The sequence below is a fragment of the Dendrobates tinctorius genome, unplaced genomic scaffold (assembly GCF_039654945.1).
Source record: "Dendrobates tinctorius isolate UK_male_01 unplaced genomic scaffold, ASM3965494v1 ptg000130l, whole genome shotgun sequence".
In the NCBI taxonomy this organism is placed as follows: domain Eukaryota; kingdom Metazoa; phylum Chordata; class Amphibia; order Anura; family Dendrobatidae; genus Dendrobates; species Dendrobates tinctorius.
The window spans coordinates 1,920,575-1,945,501 of record NW_027361798.1 but is presented as its reverse complement, the minus strand read 5'-3'; the positions used below and the strand labels follow the sequence as shown (position 1 = coordinate 1,945,501).

General features: G+C 46.1%; 1 protein-coding gene across 1 annotated transcript in view; it reads right to left on the bottom strand.

The window, feature by feature from the left end:
- Positions 1-4,559: 4,559 nt before the first annotated feature.
- Positions 4,560-24,927, bottom strand: part of LOC141047913 (phospholipase A2 inhibitor PIP-like) — a 129,787-nt gene continuing 109,419 nt past the window's right edge. Inside the window, exons 5-6 of the mRNA XM_073543234.1 lie at positions 17,448-17,594; positions 4,560-7,707 (exon numbers count right to left, since the gene is read on the bottom strand). Of these exons, the coding sequence (XP_073399335.1) occupies positions 7,541-7,707; positions 17,448-17,594 (314 nt within the window). The 3' untranslated portion in view covers positions 4,560-7,540. The remainder of the gene's footprint in view (positions 7,708-17,447; positions 17,595-24,927) is intronic.

Here is a 24,927-nt window from a genome sequence, read left to right as displayed (position 1 = left end):
GGACTTGAGAGCTGCATATGGTGGAAGTAGCGGTGGACAGGGCGGACTGAGAGAGGGTTGATGATGGTGATGGAGTTGGTGTTCTTTCTGATGGCCTAGAATCAGTCTTTCGTTGATATAACAGTGGGATTCCCTGACTGCTGTGGTCTTGCAACGACACCTCAACATTTGCTGCTGTGCTAACCGGTGGGCTTACAGTGGGGGAAACAATGTAGCGTTGCTGACTACCTTCGTTGTGATCAGTTGCACATGTGGCACTTGAGGTTTGGTGTTGTGTCCACGCTTGCAAGTGCATGCTGGTTAAATGTCTAAGCATGCAACTGGTATTCAAATTTTTCAGATTTTTCCCTCGGCTAAAGGTCTTTGCGCACTTCTTACAGATAACCTTGGCCTGATCATGAGGATTTTGTTCAAAAAACTGCCACACTGCACTCTTCCTACTTTGGCAGACATTTTGCGGCCTAGCACGCTGTGATCTTTTGACCCTCTGGACAAGCTGTCCAGCAACTCTTTTGATGTTTGGAACCTGTCTTTGGAGTGCTCCGGGCCTGCCAGATAACAGCTGTTGCGATGTCGATGTCTGCTGTGGATGCTCCTCATCTGAGCTATTGGAAGCAGCACCCTCTTCCCCCAATGGATGCCAATCTGGGTCAACAACTGGGTCATCCATCAGCTCCTCTTCTATGTCATGTGCACCTTCCTCTGTGTCACCGTGTATGGTGGTATAGTGTGCGGGAAGGGGCACCTGAGTCTCATCAGGGTCAGAATCTGGCTCTGTACACTGCGAGGACAATGTAGTGCTCTGAGTGAATGTACCAGCAGAATCATCCATCAGCGGCTGTGCATCAGTGCACTCCATGTCAGATTCATCTTGGCCTGGGTAATTCACCATTTGACTTGATAATCCAGGCATGGTATGTGAAAACAGCTCCATGGAGTAATCAGTAGTATGGCCTGCGTCATCCTTCAATCTTGGTTGGGGTGAAGGACACAAGGAAAGGTGTGGTTCATGAACATGAGTCTCCAATGACGACTCAGTGCTTTTACTTTTTACAACTGAAGAAGAGGAGGCGATAGAGCTGGAGGCTGAGTCAGCAATGTAAGACAAAACTTTTTCCTGATGCTCTGGCTTTAAAAGCGGTTTGCCAACTCCTAGAAAACTAAGCGTTCGAGGCCTTATGTAGCCAGACGATGACGCAGGGTCAGCACCTCCTGCATTCGGTCCTATTTTGCTCTTGCCACTACCATCAGATCCACCACCAACACCATCATTACCAGCTGCCAACCCCCGCCCAATTCCACGGCCTCTTCCACCAGCCTTCCTCATTTTTGGTAGAAATATAGACAAAATCCAACAAACTATATAGTAATGTAAAACAAGGTACAAGGTGTCTATAGGACAGGGGAGATTTTGAATTTCTGCAGACACTTGTGGACACTGGACACTTTTGGATTGTGTGAGGCCCACTGATATCCGAGCGCTATGTGACAGGCTCGATGGCACAGCTGTGACAAAAGTGACTAGAGGATAAGGGAGATTTTGAATCTCTGCACACACTTTTGGACACTGGATGGACACTTTTGGATTGTGTGAGGCCCACTGATATCTGAGCGCTAAGTGACAGGCTCGATGGCACAGCTGTGACCAAAGTGACTAGAGGATAAGGGAGATATTGAATCTCTGCACACACTTTTGGACACTGGATGGACACTTTTGGATTGTGTGAGGCCCACTGATATCTGAGCGCTATGTGACAGGCTCGATGGCACAGCTGTGACCAAAGTGACTAGAGGATAAGGGAGATTTTGAATCTCTGCACACACTTTTGGACACTGGATGGACACTTTTGGATTGTGTGAGGCCCACTGATATCTGAGCGCAATGTGACAGGCTCGATGGCACAGCTGTGACCAAAGTGACTAGAGGATAAGGGAGATTTTGAATCTCTGCACACACTTTTGGACACTGGACACTTTTGGATTGTGTGAGGCCCAATGAATATCTGAGCGCTATGTGACAGGCTCGATGGCACAGCTGTGACAAAAGTGACTAGAGGATAAGGGAGATTTTGAATCTCTGCACACACTTTTGGACACTGGACACTTTTGGATTGTGTGAGGCCCACTGATATCTGAGCGCTATGTGACAGGCTCGATGGCACAGCTGTGACCAAAGTGACTAGAGGATAAGGGAGATTTTGAATCTCTGCACACACTTTTGGACACTGGATGGACACTTTTGGATTGTGTGAGGCCCACTGATATCTGAGCGCTATGTGACAGGCTCGATGGCACAGCTGTGACCAAAGTGACTAGAGGATAAGGGAGATTTTGAATCTCTGCACACACTTTTGGACACTGGACACTTTTGGATTGTGTGAGGCCCAATGAATATCTGAGCGCTATGTGACAGGCTCGATGGCACAGAAGTGACAAAAGTGACTAGAGGATAAGGGAGATTTTGAATCTCTGCACACACTTTTGGACACTGGATGGACACTTTTGGATTGTGTGAGGCCCACTGATATCTGAGCGCTATGTGACAGGCTCGATGGCACAGCTGTGACCAAAGTGACTAGAGGATAAGGGAGATTTTGAATCTCTGCACACACTTTTGGACACTGGACACTTTTGGATTGTGTGAGGCCCAATGAATATCTGAGCGCTATGTGACAGGCTCGATGGCACAGAAGTGACAAAAGTGACTAGAGGATAAGGGAGATTTTGAATCTCTGCACACACTTTTGGACACTGGATGGACACTTTTGGATTGTGTGAGGCCCACTGATATCTGAACGCTATGTGACAGGCTCGATGGCACAGCTGTGACCAAAGTGACTAGAGGATAAGGGAGATTTTGAATCTCTGCACACACTTTTGGACACTGGACACTTTTGGATTGTGTGAGGCCCAATGAATATCTGAGCGCTATGTGACAGGCTCGATGGCACAGAAGTGACAAAAGTGACTAGAGGAAAAGGGAGATTTTGAATCTCTGCACACACTTTTGGACACTGGATGGACACTTTTGGATTGTGTGAGGCCCACTGATATCTAGGCGCTATGTGACAGGCTCGATGGCACAGCTGTGACAAAAGTGACTAGAGGATAAGGGAGATTGGATTGCTTTTAAAAAAGCAGTTTGCGGAGCAGTGGGTAAACAGCAAGGAATGCAGGAATGTCAGGAATGCAGGAATGTCAGGAAGCCTTAGAAGGCAGCCCAACAACCAACACCACTGATACACCACTATATAGCCTCCCCTTGCACTGCACACACAGTGACTGGTGTGTTGTGCAGGCCAAATTGCTAGCAGCAGAAGCAGTTTTTTTGTCTTCTCAGAAGGACAAAAAAAAAAAATTGGGATTGCTTTTAAAAAAGCAGTTTGCGGAGCAGTGGGTAAACAGCAATGCAGGAATGTCAGGAAGCCTTAGAAGGCAGCCCAACAACCAACACCACTGATACACCACTACATAGCCTCCCCTTGCACTGCACACACAGTGACTGGTGTGTTGTGCAGGCCAAATCGCTAGCAGCAGAAGCAGTTTTTTTGTCTTCTTCCCTGCCTAACGCTCTCCCTACAGAATCAGCAGCAACCTCTCCCTATACTAAGATCGGCAGAAGTAAGATGGCGGTCGGCGTGCACGCCCTTTTATACCCCCTGTGACGCACACCAAAGCAAGCCAATCACTTGCATGCCCTTCTGAAAGATGGTGGTGACCCGTGCCTATGTCATCACGTTGCCCACAGTGTCCGTGGATCCTGATTGGCTGAAAAAAATCGCAAAACAAACTTTTGAAACGCGACTTTGGCGCGTAAGTCGCCGACCTCGTGGCCGACCTCATCCTAGGGTCGGGTTTCGTTTCATGAAACCCGACTTTGCCAAAAGTCGGCGACTTTTGAAATTTTTTGACCCGTTTCGCTCAACTCTACTCACAACTGTTTCCTTCTTCATAGAACTGCTGCAGCTTTGACTCGCTGCATTCACTGGACTCACAGTGGCTTTGGGATTAACATTCCCATTAGAAGCCTGGGAGGCTAGTCCCAGTGTAGGCCGGGAAGCCTGGGCCTTGCCAGGGGAGCTTCCCCGCCCAGGGTGGCCCCTCCCTGGGCTTGCTCCAGACATCAGGAGAACCACTGACACACAACCTCACAGCTAGGAGGCAGTATTATAGTAGTTATATTCTTGTACATAGGAGGAGTATTATAGTACTTATATTCTTGTACATAGGAGCAGTATTATAGAAGTTATATTCTTGTACATACGAGCTGTATTATAGTACTTACATTCTTGTACATAGGAGCAGTATTATACTGTAGTAGTTATATTCTTGTACATAGAAGCAGTATTATAGTAGTTCTATTCCTGTACATAGGGGGCAGTATTATAGTAGTTCTATTCTTGTACATAGGGGTAGTATTATAGTAGTTATATTCTTGTACATAGGGGCAGTATTATAGTAGTTATATTCTTCTACATAGGGGGCAGTATTATAGTAGTTGTATTCTTGTACATAAGGGTAGTATTATAGTAGTTATATTCTTGTTCATAGAAGCAGTATTATAGTAGTTATATTCCTGTACATAGGGGGCAGTATTATAGTAGTTATATTCTTGTACATAGGGGGCAGTATTATGGTAGTTATATTCTTGTACATAGGGGGCAGTATTATGGTAGTTATATTCTTGTACATAGGGGCAGTATTATAGTAGTTATATTCTTGTACATAGGGGGCAGTATTATAGTAGTTATATTCTTGTACATAGGGGGCAGTATTATGGTAGTTATATTCTTGTACATAGGAGCATTATTATAGTAGTTATATTCTTGTACATAGGAGGCAGTATTATAGTAGTTATATTCTTGTACATAGGGGGCAGTATTATAGTAATTATATTCTTGTACATAAGGGCAGTATTATAGTAGTTATATTCTTGTACATAGGGGACAGTATTATAGTAGTTATAGTCTTGTACATAGGGGCAGTATTATAGTAGTTATATTGTATATAGGAACAGTATTATAGAAGTTATATTCTTGTACATAGGGGCAGTATTATAGTACTTATATTCTTGTACATAGGGGCAGTAATATAGTAGTTATATTCTTGTACATAGGAGCAGTATTATAGTAGTTATATTCTTGTACATTGGGGGCAATATTATAGTAGCTATATTCTTGTACATAGGGGCAGTATTATAGTAGTTATATTCTTGTACATAGGAGCAGTATTATAGTAGTTATTTTCTTGTACATAGGGGCAGTATTATAGCAGTTATATTCTTGTACATAGGAGGCAGTATTATAGCAGTTATATTCTTGTACATAGGAGGCAGTATTATAGTAGTTATATTCTTGTACATAGGGGCAGTATTATAGTAGTTATATTCTTGTACATAGGGGCAGTATTATAGTAGTTATATTCTTGTACATAGGGGGCAGTATTATAGTAGCTATATTATTGTAAATAGGAGCAGTGTTATTGTAGTTATATTCTTGTACATAGGAGCAGTATTATAGTAGTTATATTCTTGCACATAGGAGCAGTATTATAGTAGTTATATTCTTGTACACAGGAGCAGTATTATGGTAGTTATATTCTTGTACATAAGGGCAATATTATAGTAGTCATAGTCTTGTACATAGAAGCAGTATTATAGTAGATATATTCTTGTACATAGGAGCAGTATTATAGTAGTTATATTCTTGTACATAGGAGCAGTATTATAGAAGTTATATTCTTGTACATACGATCTGTATTATAGTACTTACATTCTTGCACATAGGAGCAGTATTATACTGTAGTAGTTATATTCTTGTACATAGGAGCAGTATTACAGCAGTTATATTCTTGTACATAAGGGCAGTATTATAGTAGTTATATTCTTGTACATAGGGGCGGTATTATAGTAGTTATATTCTTGTACATAAGGGTAGTATTATAGTAGTTATATTCTTGTACATAGAAGCAGTATTATAGTAGTTATATTCCTGTACATAGGGGGCAGTATTATAGTAGTTGTATTCTTGTACATAGGGGCAGTATTATAGTAGTTATATTCTTGTACATAGGAGGCAGTATTATAGTAGTTATATTCTTGTACATAGGGGGCGGTATTATAGTAGTTATATTCTTGTACATAAGGGTAGTATTATAGTAGTTATATTCTTGTACATAGAAGCAGTACTTATAGTAGTTATATTCCTGTACATAGGGGGCAGTATTATAGTAGTTATATTCTTGTACATAGGGGGCAGTATTATGGTAGTTATATTCTTGTACATAGGGGCAGTATTATAGTAGTTATATTCTTGTACATAGGGGCAGTATTATAGTAGTTATATTCTTGTACATAGGGGGCAGTTTTATAGTAGTTATATTCTTGTACATAGGGGGCAGTTTTATAGTAGTTATATTCTTGTACATAGGAGGCAGTATTATAGTAGTTATATTCTTGTACATAGGGGCAGTATTATAGTAGTTATATTCTTGTACATAGGGGCAGTATTATAGTACTTATATTCTTGTACATAGGGGGCAGTTTTATAGTAGTTATATTCTTGTACATAGGGGGCAGTTTTATAGTAGTTATATTCTTGTACATAGGGGGCAGTTTTATAGTAGTTATATTCTTGTACACAGGGGGCAGTTTTATAGTAGTTATATTCTTGTACACAGGGGGCAGTATTATAGTAGTTATATTCTTGTACATATGGGGCAGTATTATAGTACAGTAGTTATATTCTTGTACATAGGAGCAGTATTATAGTAGTTATATTCTTGTACATAGAGGCAGTATTATATTAGTTATATTCTTGTACATAGGGAGCAGTATTATAGTAGTTATATTCTTGTATATAGGGGCAGTATTATATTAGTTATATTCTTGTACATAGGGAGCAGTATTATAGTAGTTATATTCTTGTACATAGGAGCAGTATAATAGTAGTTATATTCTTGTACATAGAGGCAGTATTATAGTAGTTATATTCTTGTACATAGAGGCAGTATTATATTAGTTATATTCTTGTACATAGGGAGCAGTATTATAGTAGTTATATTCTTGTACATAGGGAGCAGTATTATAGTAGTTATATTCTTGTATATAGGGGCAGTATTATAGTAGTTATATTCTTGTACATAGAGGCAGTATTATAGTAGTTATACTCTTGTACATAGGGGCAGTATTATAGTAGTTATAGTCTTGTACGTAGGGGCAGTATTATAGTATTTTCCATTGGTCCGCTCATCGTTATCTATAACCACAGGTGCGCATGGTGTTCAGCATTTTGCTCTTTATTGATTATTCTGGAGAAGATGTCAGTATTTCACGGTCTTCTTCCATAACTGATGAGCTATTAGCAGGGAGTGGAGGATCTGGAATAGTTCAGGTGTCCGTACACATTACATTCTCATGAGGTCACAATGAGTTGATAGAAATATCTCACACTATCACTTCATATTGATATCTTTTTACAGACATTTTCTTATAAAGTATTTCCATGAGTTCATACATAGTGTAAGTGGTTGTTATATGAGGTCAATATAAAAATTTAATAAGTATGGCAGCTGTGAGGAGAAGGAGGGAGCGACGGACATTTTCTGTCCCACTGATAATCCCCCCAGTACACAGGGTCTTCTTCTGATCCTCCTCTAGGTCCAGGTTGCAGGCCGTCTTTGTGGCACATCCAGACATGGCGAGGCTCACTGCAGAGGTAATATAAGAAATAAGAGAGTTACCGGCTACAGAAAATCCTACCAAGTGTCACTCATCATAGATCCCCATAACAGTGCGTCATCCACAGATCCCCTATAACAATGCGTCCTCCACAGATCCCCCATAATAGCGCATCATCCACAGATCCCCCATAACAGCGCATCATCCACAGATCCCCCATAACAGCGCATCATCCACAGATCCCCCATAACAGCGCATCATCCACAGATCCCCCCATAACAGCGCATCATCCACAGATACCCCATAACAGCGCATCATCCACAGATACCCCATAACAGCGCATCATCCACAGATACCCCATAACAGCGCATCATCCACAGATACCCCATAACAGCGCATCATCCACAGATACCCCATAACAGCGCATCATCCACAGATCCCCCATAACAGTGCATCATCCACAGATCCCCCATAATAGCGCATCATCCACAGATCCCCCCATAACAGTGCATCATCCACAGATCCCTTATAACAATGCGTCCTCCACAGATCCCCTATAACAGTGCATCATCCACAGATCCCCCATAACAGCGCATCATCCACAGATCCCCCACAACCGCATGTCATCCACAGATCCCCCATAACAGCGCTTCATCCACAGATCCCCCAAAATAGCGCATCATCCACAGATCCCCCACAACAGTGCATCATCCACAGATCCCCCATAACAGTGCATCATCCACAGATCTCCCATAACAGCTCGTTATCCACATATCCCCCATAACAGTGCGTCATCCACAGATCCCCATAACAGTGCATCATCCACAGATCCCCTATAACAGTGCATCACCCACAGATCCTCCATAACAGCTCGTTATCCACAGATCCCCCATAACAGTGCGTCATCCACAGATCCCCTATAACAGTGCATCATCCACAGATCCCCTATAACAGTGCATCCCCCACATATCCCCCATAACAGCTCGTTATCCACAGATCCCCCATAACAGTGCATCATCCACAGATCCCCCCATAACAGCGCATCATCCACAGATCTGCCATAACAGCGCATCATCCACAGATCCCCCATAACAGTGCGTCATCCACAGATTCCCCATAACAGTGTGTCATCCACAGATCCTTCATAACAGTGCGTCATCCACAGATCCTCCATAACAGTGTGTCATTGTAATGTAAGATATGATGTTGCAGAACTTTCTAGAATCTCCCATTCAGACACACTGAGGAGACGAGCCTGTCATGTAGCTGCAACCCCCCTCTTCCCCCACAACACGCACACCAGTGTCATCCTGCGTGCAGCTCTGTGAAACCTGAAACCGTCCATTTCCTCTCGTAGCCTCCCCCCCTGCAAGGGAAAGCATTGCTTTGTTCTGAAACCATGAAGCTTGAATACAGGTATAGGAAATATTAAAAGAAGCCTAGCGCACACTTCGCTTTGTGACAGACATATGAAACTCACATTTCTGCAAAGGGCACGAAGCCAGCTTTCTAAACCCCTAAGTTTCACGATTCTCGGACTTCCAGAAATTGAGATCTGGATTACTCCCAAATGGAGTGTCCTGTCTAGTTCTTGTTGGGTTCGTTACACTGAGAAACATGATAACCTTGGTGAGTTCATACGAGCTTCCCCCATTAAGATATGGTTATCATAACTTTTTAGTTAAATCATAACTTGGAGAGAGGGAGGTTGATCCTCTCCAGACCGCCCATTTCGTGAGGTCACAGACCCTAGGCTATAGGTATTCCCTACCAAATTCCAGTCAGTTAAGCTGGAGTTCTGATGCTGAACAGACCTACCCCATGTCTTGGGATGTTTGGCTGCTGCCCATCCCCTGAGCCGCATGGTCTGCCTGATACCACCTAGGCACATGTAAGTGTTACTTTCTGCGTTTTAATCCATGTTGTTTTCATATTTGCAACTGTACATATTTAATGTCTCAATTTATTACAACTTTTGCATTTGTAATCACTGCCCGACTTTGTGGAATAAATCGTAAAATTATTAGCTCTGTCTCCATTCTCTAAGAAACGAACTATGCGCCTTTTTTAGATAATCGCTACTAATTTCAGGGGTTTGCCACGGACCCTCTTAATTAACTCTTTGATTAAGTAAAGCGTGGCTGGTGGCAGCGTGGTGTGTGCGGCTGGCGAGGCTAGCTGGCAGTACAGAAGGGTCTTATATTGCTGAATGAGTGGTTGAGGCCACAGCATTGATAATTCCCTTACTGCAGTAGTCTAATTGCCCGTGCACAACAAGCAGCCAGTCCGGCGACTAATTATCCTAGGTGCAGTTCCCTGACTGACCTGAGGGTAAGGGGGGCGCCAGAGAGCTGCGAGTTCCAAAGTGGAACTGAGAAAGTGGGATATACATAAATCCCTCGCAGTTCTTGGAAGGTTGTTAGCAGTGGTGGGGCAACCAAAATACCCCCCCACAATAAATTGTTAGGGCAAGATTAGCTTGCTGTGTTTCGGTCACACGTGCCAGTGGTGGGATAACTAAGATAAGCCCCCACTGTGCCTGTGATAGCCGTGTGCCGGCAGTGCATCACGTCCCTCCGTCCGCTGACAAACCCGTGTCGGTGGTGGGATCGTGACCTATTGGTGGCACAGGGTCCTCTGTCCATTGCAATTTGGTGGCAGCGGTCCGCCGTTCTTCACAGTCATATACAGATCCCCCCATAACAGTGTGTCATCCGCAGATCTCCCATAACAGTGCATCATCCACAGATCCCCCATAACAATGCATCATCCACATATCCCCCATAACAGTACATCATCCACAGATCCCCCTATACGTAAGGATAGAAATGTAAGGATATGAACATATTACCCACACTCCCCCTTGAAGAACACGTGTATTTTTGCATTGTATAATGAGAACTGTGATATGCCTTAGTTGTGTTGGTAGTATGTTCGGCCCAACAGTAGGGATACTTAGAGTAATTGATTGGAAATTGCCCAGAGTGGAACGGTGCAAAGGAAAAGAGGTGGAGTCAATTTCTTGTCAAAACATTAGATAGGACCCAGTGTGCATAAATAGCGGACAGTAGGTCTGGACAATAAGTAGTGACGTGGGTGTCCTGAAATGAGAGGAGACTAAGACAGTGGATTGCGTAAAGAAATAGAAAAAGAGAGAAATTAATGAAGGACAAGAGTGATGCACCAAAGTCGGGTCCTGGGATAGGACGCCTTGCACTACGGGCTCTGAATTTATAACTCAGAAAGGCAATGTGTCAGGACGAAACTGAGATCATGAGATGAAGAGAGTGCCCCAGGTGGGACTTCTAAGGTGACGGTAGAAGAGGCACTAAGTACCAGTCATACTGGCAAAATAATTTTATTGAGGGCAAAGAAGACGCAGAACCGCGGATTGAGAATAGGACTCTCAATAACTGGACTGTAGTACTGAGCTGGGGTGCGGGGATGGAAGATGACTTACTGAAGGAAGAGAACAAGTACGGTAGGAGGAAGGATCTGTGTATTGTGAAGGAAATGTTTATCAAGCTGTGTACCTGTAACACAGGGATTCGGATGCAGTGACACAGACGCACAGAGCAGGGGTTAACAAGTCCTCTTTTTATCAATATAGGGGTAACCTCCTCACAGGGAGCAGCAGGGAATAAACAGGGAAAGAGTAAATCAGGATGGCAGTCTATAGATTAACTCCACTTAGCGTGACTCGGTTGTCCGTCTCTCTTCCTAAGTCTGATGGTTGATCGGCTGCCGGCTGAGGTTGATGCGGAGTTCTTCCAGATTCCCCATCTAACAAGTCGGACTTACTTCTGGTGGCATTGGGCGGTCACCGGTCTTACCCACTGAGCCCCTAGTCTGTTATGCTGCAGCGCAGGAGAATGGAGTCCATCGTAATCCTCTACTCGGTGTTAGTTCCTCCGCACGCCCGCTGAAACCTGGGAGTCCTCACTGCACCCGGCTGTAATTGCTATTATGCGGCCACTTTCCCCGTAGCTTGGCGCCGGTCCTCTCTGACTCCTCTCTCTGGTGGGAAGCCCCCTTCTTTTCCCAGAGCAAACCATTTTATACCTCACTGGCTTGCTATGCCCCTTCTACACAGGTTAAGGGTCTGCTCCGTCTCCAATTTCCTTCCCCCCTGCAACTGTAGGTTCGGCCCAGCAGTTCCGGACCCAGTGCCCTGTCAGCATCCACAGCAAGGTCTTGTTCTCTATACCCCCACTCTCCTTTAACTCACCATTCCACGGGCAAGAGCTCTTTCACCAGACATTCACAATTCTCAACTTCTTAGATGATTTGTTGCCAAATGAATTCATCTTGCTCATAACGGGTGGGAGGCACTCCAGCTGTGGTTCACTCTGATCATCACAATCTGGGTTGACTATTGGGAGGTGGAGAGCTACTCTGGTCCAGTGGGCGGGACACTTCTATGGCTTCAAGCATTGGTAACTCAATGCTCACTATTGTGAGTTCATTTTTCCCTTCACCGTTGAGGTCTGATGAACTCCCTCCTCTGGTGAAGGAAGGTAGTGAGGCTGATTACTAAACACCTGGGCAGCTAGATGATGACTGGGTGGCTGGAATTGAGGACTGGATATAAGGCAGCCGACGCCTTCTGCCTTGCTGGTGATCCTGCTGGATTCTTGGAGACCAGTCTGATTCCTGCGTCTCAAAGCTAAGTTTTTCTGCTCTGCTTTGTACACTTCAGTTTTGTTTTTGTTTTGCCTTGTTTTTTGGGAGTTCTGCCATCCCCGGCCGGGGGTGAGCTGTATTCCATTTTTGTCTCTGATCTGTTGATCTTTTGCTCTGTCTTCAGAATATACCTGAGCGCTGATTTAGTCTTTTGAAGCCTAGCGACTTCAGGGCCTGTTTTTCCTATCAGTCGGTTGGCACATTTTGGATAGGGTTTTTGCGGATGGCAGACAGCAGCTTTCCTATCCTGTCCTATTTTAGTTAGCTTGGGCCCCATCATTTTCTCAACCTATCTTTCTATCTGTGTTAGTGTTTTCATCTTGCTTCACCGTCATTATATGTTGGGGGCTGCCTATTGCTTTGGGGTCTGCTCTGGGGCAGTTTAGTTTTTCCCCTTTCTGTCTTTAGGCTATGTAGTTCTCCGGCTGTGATCGAGGGGTCTAGGGCACCGTAGGAACCCCCCACGGCTACTGCTAGTTGTTGTGGATAGGTTCAGGGGTCTGCAATCCGATAGCTGCCAACCTCTCTGGTTTTTCTGGACTTAGCTACTATTTTGTTTTTTCCTCCTTCGGCGACTCATCATAACAGAATCAAAAGACTAAATCAGCACTCAGGTATATTCTGAAGACAGAGCAAAAGATCAACAGATCAGAGACAAAAATGGAATACAGCTCACCCCCGGCCGGGGATGGCAGAACTCCCAAAAAACAAGGCAAAACAAACACAAAACTAAAGTGTACAAAGCAGAGCAGAAAAACTTAGCTTTGAGACGCAGGAATCAGACTGGTCTCCAAGAATCCAGCAGGATCACCAGCAAGGCAGAAGGGCGTCGGCTGCCTTATATCCAGTCCTCAATTCCAGCCACCCAGTCATCATCTAGCTGCCCAGGTGTTTGGTAATCAGCCTCACTACCTTCCTTCACCAGAGGAGGGAGTTCATCAGACCTCAACGGTGAAGGGAAAAATGAACTCACAACAGCTCACCTTTCCAGGAGTGGCAGGTGACAAAGCATTGGGGTCTGGGTAAGGCTGGGGGTAAGGCTGGCACCACTTTGTCGAAGTCTGGAACCATTAAAGTGTGTACCTCAGTAGTTTTCAGTGACTACTCACTACCTTTGGTGGACCACTTGGGTGTGAGCTCCTTCAGCCCGTTCAGGCTGTACTTCATACACCAGCCCATCAGAGCCTACTTCTCATGTCACTCGATGCAGGGTTCACTCCCATCGGCTTTCCAGTTTTCCCCGGGGCCGCTTATTCCAAACCAGCACCTGGTCACCGGGTCTCAGAGCTGTCCCTTGGATAGGTGGCACCTCATGATGCTTGAGTTCTTGGAACTTCATCTCTACCAGCCGACGGAGAGTCTGCAGTCACTGCCTGTGCTCTCGAACCCAGGAAGACACCCCCCATCTGTGATTAGTCCTCTTCCAGGTCCAATTCCAACTCAGTGATCTCTCGGCCCCTTCGCCCGAACAGCAAGGTGTATGGAGTGAGCCCCGTCATGCTATGCTATTGGTTACTGTACACCCACAGAAGATCAGCCACGAACTCAGGCCACCGTATCTTCCGATCTTCCTCTAACGTTCACAGCATCTGGATTAGTGTCTGATTAAAATATTCACAGACCTCATTCCCCTAAGGATGGGAAGGAGTAGTTCTGCATTTCTCAATCACTCACCCCTGGAAGCAGGTACCCTGGTCGGAATGGATCCTCTTTAGACAGCCATACACGTAGATGAAATCCCGGCAGGTTGCTTGCGCAGCTGACTCGGCCGTCTGGTCTCTGGTTGGGGTTACCACAGCAAACATTGTGAAATGGTTGGTCATTACCCGGCAATGTTCACATCCAAGATGTGCCGGGCCTACAGTCAACTAATCAATTATCTGAACCTCCAAGGGAGCAGAGGTCACAATGGTCTGTATCGGGGCCCACTGTTCTGGGGGTTTGGCCAGCTCACAGCTTCGACATTGTTGGCAAGCCTTCTCCACTGCAGTTCTCAATTGTGGGTGATATACCAACTTCTGTAACCACCGAAATGTCTTCTCTGGAATGAAGAGAGCCCCACACTCATGAGCCTCCGTAGCCACTACTCTGATCAACATCTCTGGAAGCACTACATGCCAAGTTACCCCCTCTTCTCATAACAGCTGTACCTTCCGGTATAACAATCCATCCTTCAAATAAAGCCTTTCCCATTGCCCCAGAATCCACAAGGTTCTTGGAGACAGGGCGCTTCTCTCTCTCTGGCTGGGGAGTTGTTTCAGTGCCACCCACTGTCACAGCTGGGCAATCTCCTTATCCATCTGTTGAAGTCGAACCCAGTCATCCCGGGGCCAGCCCAGCACCTGATCTTCAGATGACTCTTTGATTTGTAACTGTGTTGCCACTAACGATTTGGCCAAGTTCCGGAAGTCAGGGATCTCTTCCGCTTCAAGCTCTTCATCTCGATCACGTTCAGGTCATTCGTGAGTCACACTGAAGAGAGTGTCAGCATGAGTGCTCTCGGCATTAGCCCGGTAGACTATCTTGTACCGATACTTCGCCATGCGTGCCACCCATCATTGTTTTAAGGCCCCCAGCTATGCATTTTCCAGGTGTGCAAAGGGATTATTGTCTGTCCGCACCAGGACCTCCGATCCGGACAAGTACCAAAAATAGAAGGGAGCGGCATCCAATTCAGCAAGCTTGAAAAAGACCTACAGTGGTCGAAACGCTGCATTATGGCGAAATAAAGATCAAGTTTTGTTTTTCACCTGGATTGGATCCTGCTCCCTTGTATTTTTGGTATGTCCTTTTTCCAATTGGGTTCATTGGATTTGGAATGTGCATCCTTACATTTGAAGTGCTGTCATCTGCTGCTTTTGTATATAAAGTGCTCCGTCATTGCCCACACCAGCGCCAACAGTTCCAACTTGAAAGAGCTATAACTCTCTGGGTTCCGTTCCGAGTCATGAAGAGACCGGCTCGCATAGGCTATCACTTGTTCTTTTTCCTCTTGCATTTGTAACAGGACCACCTCCAGACTATGTAAACTTCCATCGGTATGGAGAATGAAGGGCTGTGAGAAATTTGCATAGGCAAGTATTGGGACCTCCGTCAGGGCCATTTTCAAAGCTCGAAAGGCTTCTTCTTGACCATTTCCCCACTGAATGGTTCAGTTCTTCCCGCCGGCCGGCACTCCCTTTAGCAGCTTTAGCAATGGGTTGGCTAGGTGGGTGAAATTTTCACAAATCTTCGGTACTACCCAGTAAGCCGCAGGAAGGCCCGTATGTCTTTCACCATCATAGGGGTGGGCCACTCTTGCACAGCCGCCACCTTCTCAAGTGCAGGTCTTACCCCTTCACTGGACACAACATGCCCCAAATATTCAATCTGTTTGCAAAAGAGATGATATTTTTGTGGCTTCACCTTCAGTCCGTGGATCTGTAACTGACTTAGCACTTGTTCCAACCGCTGGAGGTGTTCTTCAAAGGTAGGCACGTAGACGATGATATTGTCAAGATAGATCAGTGTGGCCTCGAAATTCAAATCCCCCAGACATCTCTCCATCAAGCGCTGGAACGTCCCATGAGCGTTATTCAGGTCAAAGGACATACGGTTGAACTCGAATAGTCCCATGGGCAATACAAACGTCGTCTTTGGCTTGTCTTGTTCTGCCATGGGCACCTGCCAGTACCCGCTGGCCAGATCAAGGGAAGGAAAGTAGTTCGCCTGTCCCAAGACTGATAGGGACTCCTCAATTCTTGGCAAGGGATAGGAGTCCCACACCATACAGGCATTCAACTGTCTGTAATCGACACAGAATCATAAGGTCTCATCTTTTTTTTCAGACCAGAACAATGGGAGCCACCCATGGACTCTTACTTTCTCGTATCACTCCACTATACAACATGTGAGCTAACATCTCTTTCACTTTTTTGTACATCTAGGGAGGTATCTGTCAGCATCTTTCCCGAACTAGTGCGGCACACCACGTAGGGATTTCATGAGCGATGGTCTGTGTGCAACTGAAGTCACCTTCATGGCGGTCAAAGACCTCTTGAAAACGCTCTAGCACATATTCCACTTGCTGCAGCTGTAGGGGTGATAGTCCCGTCAATTCAGTCAGCATCTGCTCTAAGATCCTACGACCCTCCTTCGTGATGTCATGCGGTGGTTCCGGTGTCATTTTAACTGCTAGAGTCCAGGGATCTCCCCACATGACAGCCAGCTGTACTGTTTCGGGTCACATTAACTTTTCTGAAATTCCCAGGACCTGGTCCACTTCACTATTAGGTAGGAGGGTGAGAGGATCTTACCCCAGGTTGATGCACCATACTACAACATTGCCATCTTGAACTGTGGCTAATGTCCGGGATATGAGCAGTCCAGGGGGCACTTGATCCATTGATGTCGGCTCTATTTGCAGTTCCACCGCCTCAAGGGGTTGTACAAGCTCATACTAGCAAAATGAGCAATGTCTGTCCGGGCGGTAGGGTAAGTTTCGCAGCCACAGGAACCATCACCTCCCCCAAGACTTTTCCTTTCCCGACGTCTCCTGAGCTTGGGCAGCTCGGATCAGTTGCTGGAAAACCTTCCGTTGTGGGGTTCGGGGGCTCCACTGGTTCAAAAAGGGCTCTCGCGGCTCATTAATCAGAAGCTGTCCAATCTCTTTCAGTACATTCATTCCGAGAGTCATTATGGGCCTGCAGCTGACATTCCCTGTGGCTAAAACGACCCCTTTACGGCCTACATCCTTCCCGCACACTCTGATCTCCATCCAGACCACCCTGGCAACTGGAATGGGCAATTGGTTAGTTGCTGTCAATCTAATTACTGGCCCAGACCCCCAGCTTCATGTAATGTGCCTGGGTGTAAGAGACAAGTACCTTACGTTACAGATCTAGTGTTCAAAAAGATGGAGAGACAGTAATTGCCCGGGGAGCCATCCGGTCAAGATTTCTGGTTGGAACAATGAGCCAAAAGGTCATTGCCCCATCAAGAGAGAGGTTCATGAAAGGCCTGTCTCGGATCTTTCTGACTACCAATAGATTATCCGGAATTCTAGCAATGACTTTTTTTACCACCACTCACAGGGCGCCATACTCACCATCGTTATTTAGGGGCAGGTTGGTGTAGGAGAAGCACTGGATCTCATTTCCATGGCATTGTACGGATTCATAACTGTGACAAGAGTCCTGGGTTATCTGGAAGCATCCGGCACATGTGAGGCCGTTCTTAGGAGATTCAGGAAGTGCTGAGAATAAAGAGATTGTGGAAGAGGATTAAAAATCAAGAACAGGGAAAAAATGATGCAGTCTGAGCATTTGCAATAATATATGGACGGAGGGCACAGCCAAATTAGTCAAAAGTGGGTTCACCAAAGTTATATTCAAAAATACACGATACAAAGAACAAAAGAGAAAAGCAATATACCACCTACATATGGGAACTCCACAAAATGTACAAAAGGTAAATTTTATTTTTACATCAACACCTGACACATACACAAAACAGCAAAAAACATTATAAACAGATTAAAAGATGCAAACAATTGCAATCATCTCAAATCATGAAATAATGATATGATGATACTCCCACAGCAGAAAAACCCCACATAGCAATAGTGACATTGGGTAAACATCAAACAAGCCACCTCAACATATTGGATATCACAAACAATGTATGTAAAATAGTGCAGTCATACATAGACCAAAAGGCCCCACGCGTATCGCCACATGCTGTGTGGCTTCTTCAGGGCACTTTATCCTCCCCTGAAGAAGCCACACAGTGTGTGGCGATACGCGTGTGGGGCCTTGCTCCCCCCACTCCCTTACCCCACCAGCTGCTTCCAGCATTTGCTGAATATCGTCTGGTCCCTATGCATCTACAGGGTCTATAAGCTTTCCTTTTTTGGGTCAGGTATTGAACAATTGTGTGGGCTTTTTTTTGCCCTTTTATCTCTTTTTTGGCTCATATGGTGCTGTGAATAGCGGCTTTTTACACCTCACATACACAGACCTTTTGGTCTACGTAGGACTGCACTATTTTACATACATTGTTTGTGATATCCAATATGTTGAGGTGGCTTGTTTGATGTTTAGCCAATGTCACTATTGCTATGTGGGATTTTTCTGCTGTGAGAGTATCATCATATCATTATTTCATGATCTGAGATGATTGCAATTTTTTGCATCCTTTAGGCTATGTGCCCACGTAGCGTTTTAAAACGCACAGTGAAAACCGGACTCCTTCCCAGAAATCGCGTGTTTTTTTCAGCGCGATTTTACCGCGATTCTGTTCGCGATTTTGCTGCGATTTTCTCAAGCACTTTCCAAGCGATTTGAAGCATCGCTTGGAAAGTGATTGACAGGTTGGTCACACTCATCAAACATAGTGTTTGACAAGTGTGACCAGGTTTTTACTATTGAGGCATCAATAGTAAAAGATAAAATTTTAAAAATGATAAAAAAATAGAAAATCGGGGTATATTTACCTTCCGACGTCCCGCGCTGCATTCCTGGGCCTCAGCGTTCCCAGCAATGTCTTGCGAGACCTGTGATGACGTTGGTCTCACGTTGCTATAGCGATCTCACGAGACTACGTCATCACAGGACCTTGCCGCAAGGCATTACTGGGAACGCTGAGGCCGGGAATGCAGCGCGGGACGTCGGAAGGTAAATATACCCCGATTTTTTTATTCTTTTTTTTACAGGGGTATGGTACCCAGGGCCTGGAGAACAGTCTCCTCTCCTCCACACCGTGGGTACCAACCGTACATGAGACGCTTAACTTCCCGCATGGTGGGCATAGCCACATGCGGGAAGCGGTTCTCATGCATTCCTATGGGTGCGGAATCGCGGCAATTCTTTGCGATTCCGCACAAAAGAATGAGCATGCTGCGATGCGATTCCGCCGCGGAAAAAATTGCAGCATTAGCACAGCATGTGCGGAATGCCACAGGAATGCATGGGGGCGTTCTGTACACGATTTTTAAACGTTTTTGCTGCGTTTTCGCGCCGAAATTCACGGCAGAAACACTTAAAAATCGCATCGTGGGCACACAGCCTTAATCTGTTTTTAATGTTTTTTTTGCTGTTTTGTGTATGTGTCAGATATTGATGTATAAATAAAATTTACCTTTTGTACATTTTGTGGAGTTCCCACATGTAGGTATATTGCTCTTCTCTTTTGCAGTCTGAGCATTTCACACCACTGTCCAAGCTGTGTGTATTAGAGATGAGCGAATCGATTCATGGGACTTCAGTCCATCGTCCCTCCGGCCACTGGACGGGAGGCTCACAAGTTTCTTACCTTGTGGAGTCCCTGAAGCATCGGTAAATTAGCCAGAGACTGTGTGACATCATCATGACATGGCGCCAACCTGGCCAGTCAAAAGACTTGCCCCTCCACAGAAAGAAGCATAGCTGTGAGCCTATCCCAAACCAGACAGCGGCCAGAGACTACTGACCTGCCGGACTGCAGTTTCACAAATCCATCCGCCCAAACCTAGTTTGCACCATTATTTCTCAGCAGTGATTGACAGTTTTTTATCTAATTACTTTTCTACACCATGGAATGACGTCTATGGGAAATTATTCCGCGTAATTTGAATGTAATTCATGTTTACACTTATCAGAGAGTAGGAGTCCAGCGTGCGGTCCTATTCAGTAACTGACATTGTTCTGATGTTTGTCACTCATTGACTAGAACCGCCTACTGGACTCCTTTTGTTAGACGAAATATAAATTAATAAATTAAAATTTTTATTGGCTTTTTTCTATTGATACACAAAATACAATGTGACTGAAAAGAAGCGTAAATTGGTGGAGCCAAAATCCCATCAGTATCTGATGACAGCCCAATATCTAAATCCCATCAGTCTCCGATGACAGCCCGACATCTAAATCCCATCAGTATCCAATGACAGCCCGACATCTAAATCCCATCAGTATCCGATGACAGCCCGACACCTAAATCCCATCAGTCTCCGATGACAGCCCAACACCTAAATCCCATCAGTCTCCGATGACAGCCCGACACCTAAATCTCACCAGTATCCGATGACAGCCCGACACCTAAATCTCACCAGTATCCGATGACAGCCCGACACCTAAATCCCATCAGTCTCCGATGACAGCCCGACACCTAAATCCCATCAGTATCCGATGACAGCCCGACACCTAAATCCCATCAGTCTCCGATGACAGCCCGACACCTAAATCCCATCAGTATCCGATGACAGCCCGACACCTAAATCCCATCAGTCTCCGATGACAGCCCGACACCTAAATCCCATCAGTATCCGATGACAGCCCGACACCTAAATCCCATCAGTCTCCGATGACAGCCCGACATCTAAATCCCATCAGTCTCCGATGACAGCCCGACACCTAAATCCCATAAGTATCCGATGACAGCCCGACACCTAAATCCCATAAGTATCCGATTACAGCCCGACACCAAAATCCCATCAGTATCCGATGACAGCCCGACACCTAAATCCCATAAGTATCCAATGACAGCCCGACACCTAAATCCCATCAGTATCCGATGACAGACCGACACCTACATCCCATCAGTATCCAATGACAGCCCGACACCTAAATCCCATAAGTATCCGATGACAGCCCGACACCTAAATCCCATAAGTATCCGATGACAGCCCGACACCTAAATCCCATCAGTATCCGATGACAGCCCGACACCAAAATCTCATCAGTATCCAATGACAGCCCGACACCTAAATCCCATAAATATCCGATGACAGCCCGACACCTAAATCCCATCAGTATCCGATGACAGCCCGACATCTAAATCCCATCAGTATCCGATGACAGCCCGACACCTAAATCCCATCAGTCTCCGATGACAGCCCGACACCTAAATCCCATCAGTCTCCGATGACAGCCCGACACCTAAATCCCATCAGTCTCCGATAACAGCCCGACACCTAAATCTCACCAGTATCCGATGACAGCCCGACACCTAAATCCCATCAGTATCCGATGACAGCCCGACACCTAAATCCCATCAGTCTCCGATGACAGCCCGACATCTAAATCCCATCAGTCTCCGATAACAGCCCGACACCTAAATCTCACCAGTATCCGATGACAGCCCGACACCTAAATCCCATCAGTCTCCGATGACAGCCCGACACCTAAATCCCATCAGTATCCGATGACAGCCCGACACCTAAATCCCATCAGTCTCCGATGACAGCCCGACACCTAAATCCCATCAGTATCCGATGACAGCCCGACACCTAAATCCCATCAGTCTCCGATGACAGCCCGACACCTAAATCCCATCAGTATCCGATGACAGCCCGACACCTAAATCCCATCAGTCTCTGATGACAGCCCGACATCTAAATCCCATCAGTCTCCGATAACAGCCCGACACCTAAATCCCATAAGTATCCGATGACAGCCCGACACCTAAATCCCATAAGTATCCGATTACAGCCCGACACCAAAATCCCATCAGTATCCGATGACAGCCCGACACCTAAATCCCATAAGTATCCAATGACAGCCCGACACCTAAATCCCATCAGTATCCGATGACAGCCCGACACCTACATCCCATCAGTATCCAATGACAGCCCGACACCTAAATCCCATAAGTATCCGATGACAGCCCGACACCTAAATCCCATAAGTATCCGATGACAGCCCGACACCTAAATCCCATCAGTATCCGATGACAGCCCGACACCAAAATCCCATCAGTATCCAATGACAGCCCGACACCTAAATCCCATAAGTATCCGATGACAGCCCGACACCTAAATCCCATCAGTATCCGATGACAGCCCGACACCTAAATCCCATCAGTCTCCGATGACAGCCCGACACCTAAATCCCATCAGTATCCGATGACAACCCGACACCTAAATCCCATCAGTCTCCGATGACAGCCCGACATCTAAATCCCATCAGTCTCCGATAACAGCCGGACACCTAAATCCCATAAGTATCCGATGACAGCCAGACACCTAAATCCCATAAGTATCCGATTACAGCCCGACACCAAAATCCCATCAGTATCCGATGACAGCCCGACACCTAAATCCCATAAGTATCCAATGACAGCCCGACACCTAAATCCCATCAGTATCCGATGACAGCCCGACACCTACATCCCATCAGTATCCGATGACAGCCCGACACCTAAATCCCATAAGTATCCAATGACAGCCCGACACCTAAATCCCATAAGTATCCGATGACAGCCCGACACCTAAATCCCATCAGTATCCGATGACAGCCCGACACCAAAATCCCATCAGTATCCAATGACAGCCCGACACCTAAATCCCATAAGTATCCGATGACAGCCCGACACCTAAATCCCATCAGTATCCGATGACAGCCCGACACCTAAATCCCATCAGTCTCCGATGACAGCCCGACACCTAAATCCCATCAGTATCCGATGACAGCCCGACACCTAAATCCCATCAGTATCCGATGACAGCCCGACACCTAAATCCCATCAGTATCCGATGACAGCCCGACACCTAAATCCCATCAGTATCCAATAACAGCCCGACACCTAAATCCCATCAGTATCCGATGACAGCCTGACACCTAAATCCCATCAGTATCCAATAACAGCCCGACACCTAAATCCCATCAGTATCCAATAACAGCCCGACACCTAAATCCCATCAGTATCCGATGACAGCCCGACACCAAAATCCCATCAGTATCCAATGACAGCCCGACACCTAAATCCCATAAGTATCCGATGACAGCCCGACACCTAAATCCCATCAGTATCCGATGACAGCCCGACACCTAAATCCCATCAGTCTCCGATGACAGCCCGACACCTAAATCCCATCAGTATCCGATAACAGCCCGACACCTAAAACCCATCAGTATCTGATGACAGCCCGACACCTAAATCCCATCAGTATCCAATAACAGCCCGACACCTAAATCCCATCAGTATCCGATGACAGCCTGACACCTAAATCCCATCAATATCTGTATCACAAGGGGGCTTTCTCTGCATCTGGAGGAGAGAAGGTTTTTCCACTGTCATAGAAGAGGATTCTTTACTGTTAGGGCAGTGAGAATCTGAAATTCCCTGCCTGAGGAGGTGGTGATGGCGATCTCAGTTGAGGGGTTCAGGAGAGGCCTGGATGTCTTCCGGGAGCGTAACAATATTGCATCTTACAGTGATTAGGTTCTTTAGAAGGACGAAGATCTGGGGATTCATTCTGATGAAATATAGGCTGAAATGGATAGACACATGGCTTTTTTTCGGCCTTGCTAACTATGTTATTTTGCTACTAAGATGACCGGCCAACGCCTAAATCCCATCAGTATTTGATAACAGTCCATCAAGTAAATCCCATCAGTATCTGGTGACTGGTCAATGCCTAAGACCCATCAGTATCTGGTGACAGCCTGGCGCATAAATCTCATCACTATCTGGTGACCGCCCGTCTCCTCCATCATCAGTATCTGGTGACTGCCGATTGCCTCCATCCTCAGTATCTGGTGACCGGCCGGTGCCTAAATCCCATCAGTTTCTTGTGAAAGCCCGTCTCCTCCATCATCAGTATCTGGTGACTGCCCATCACTTCCATCATCAGGATCTAGTGACCGTCCGTCGCCTCCATTGTCAGTATCTGGTGACCGCCCATCGCCTCCATCCTCAGTATCTGGTGACTGCCCATCGCCTCCATCCTCAGTATCTGGTGACCGGCCGGTGCCTATATCCCATCAGTATCTTGTGACAGCCCGACATCTAAATCCCATCAGTATCTGGTGACAGCCTGGCGCATAAATCCCATCAGTATCTGGTGACCGCCCGTCTCCTCCATCATCATTATCTGGTGACTGCCCATCGCTTCCATCGTCAGGATCTAGTGACCATCGCCTCCATTGTCACTATCTGGTGACCACCCATCGCCTTCTTCCTGAGTATTTTGTGACCGCCCATCGCCTCCATCATCAGTATTTGGTGACTGCCCATCACCTCCTTCATCAGGAACTGATGACCGTCCGTCACCTCCATCATTAGCATGTGGTGACCGCCTATCGCCCCAATCATCAGTATCTGGTGACCCCTGACTCCACCATTAACAGTATCTGATGAGCATCCATAGCCTCCATCATCAGTATCTGGTGACCGCCCATCACCTCCATCATCAGAATCTGGTGACTCCCGTCCCCTCCATCATCAGTATCTGGTGACCGCCCATCACCTCCATCATCAGAATCTGGTGACTCCCGTCTCCACCATTATCTGTATCTCATGAGCACCCATAGCCTCCATCATCAGTATCTGGTGACCGCCCATCACCTCCATCATCAGTATCTGGTGACCCCCGACTCCATTATCAGTATCTGGTGAGCACCCATAGCCTCCATCATCGGTATCTGGTGACCGCCCATCACCTCCATCATCAGAATCTGGTGACTCCCATCACCACCATTATCAGTATCTGGTGAGCACCCATAGCCTCCATCATCGGTATCTGGTGACCGCCCGTCCCCTCCATCATCAGTATCTGGTGACCCCCGACTCCATTATCAGTATCTGGTGAGCACCCATAGCCTCCATCA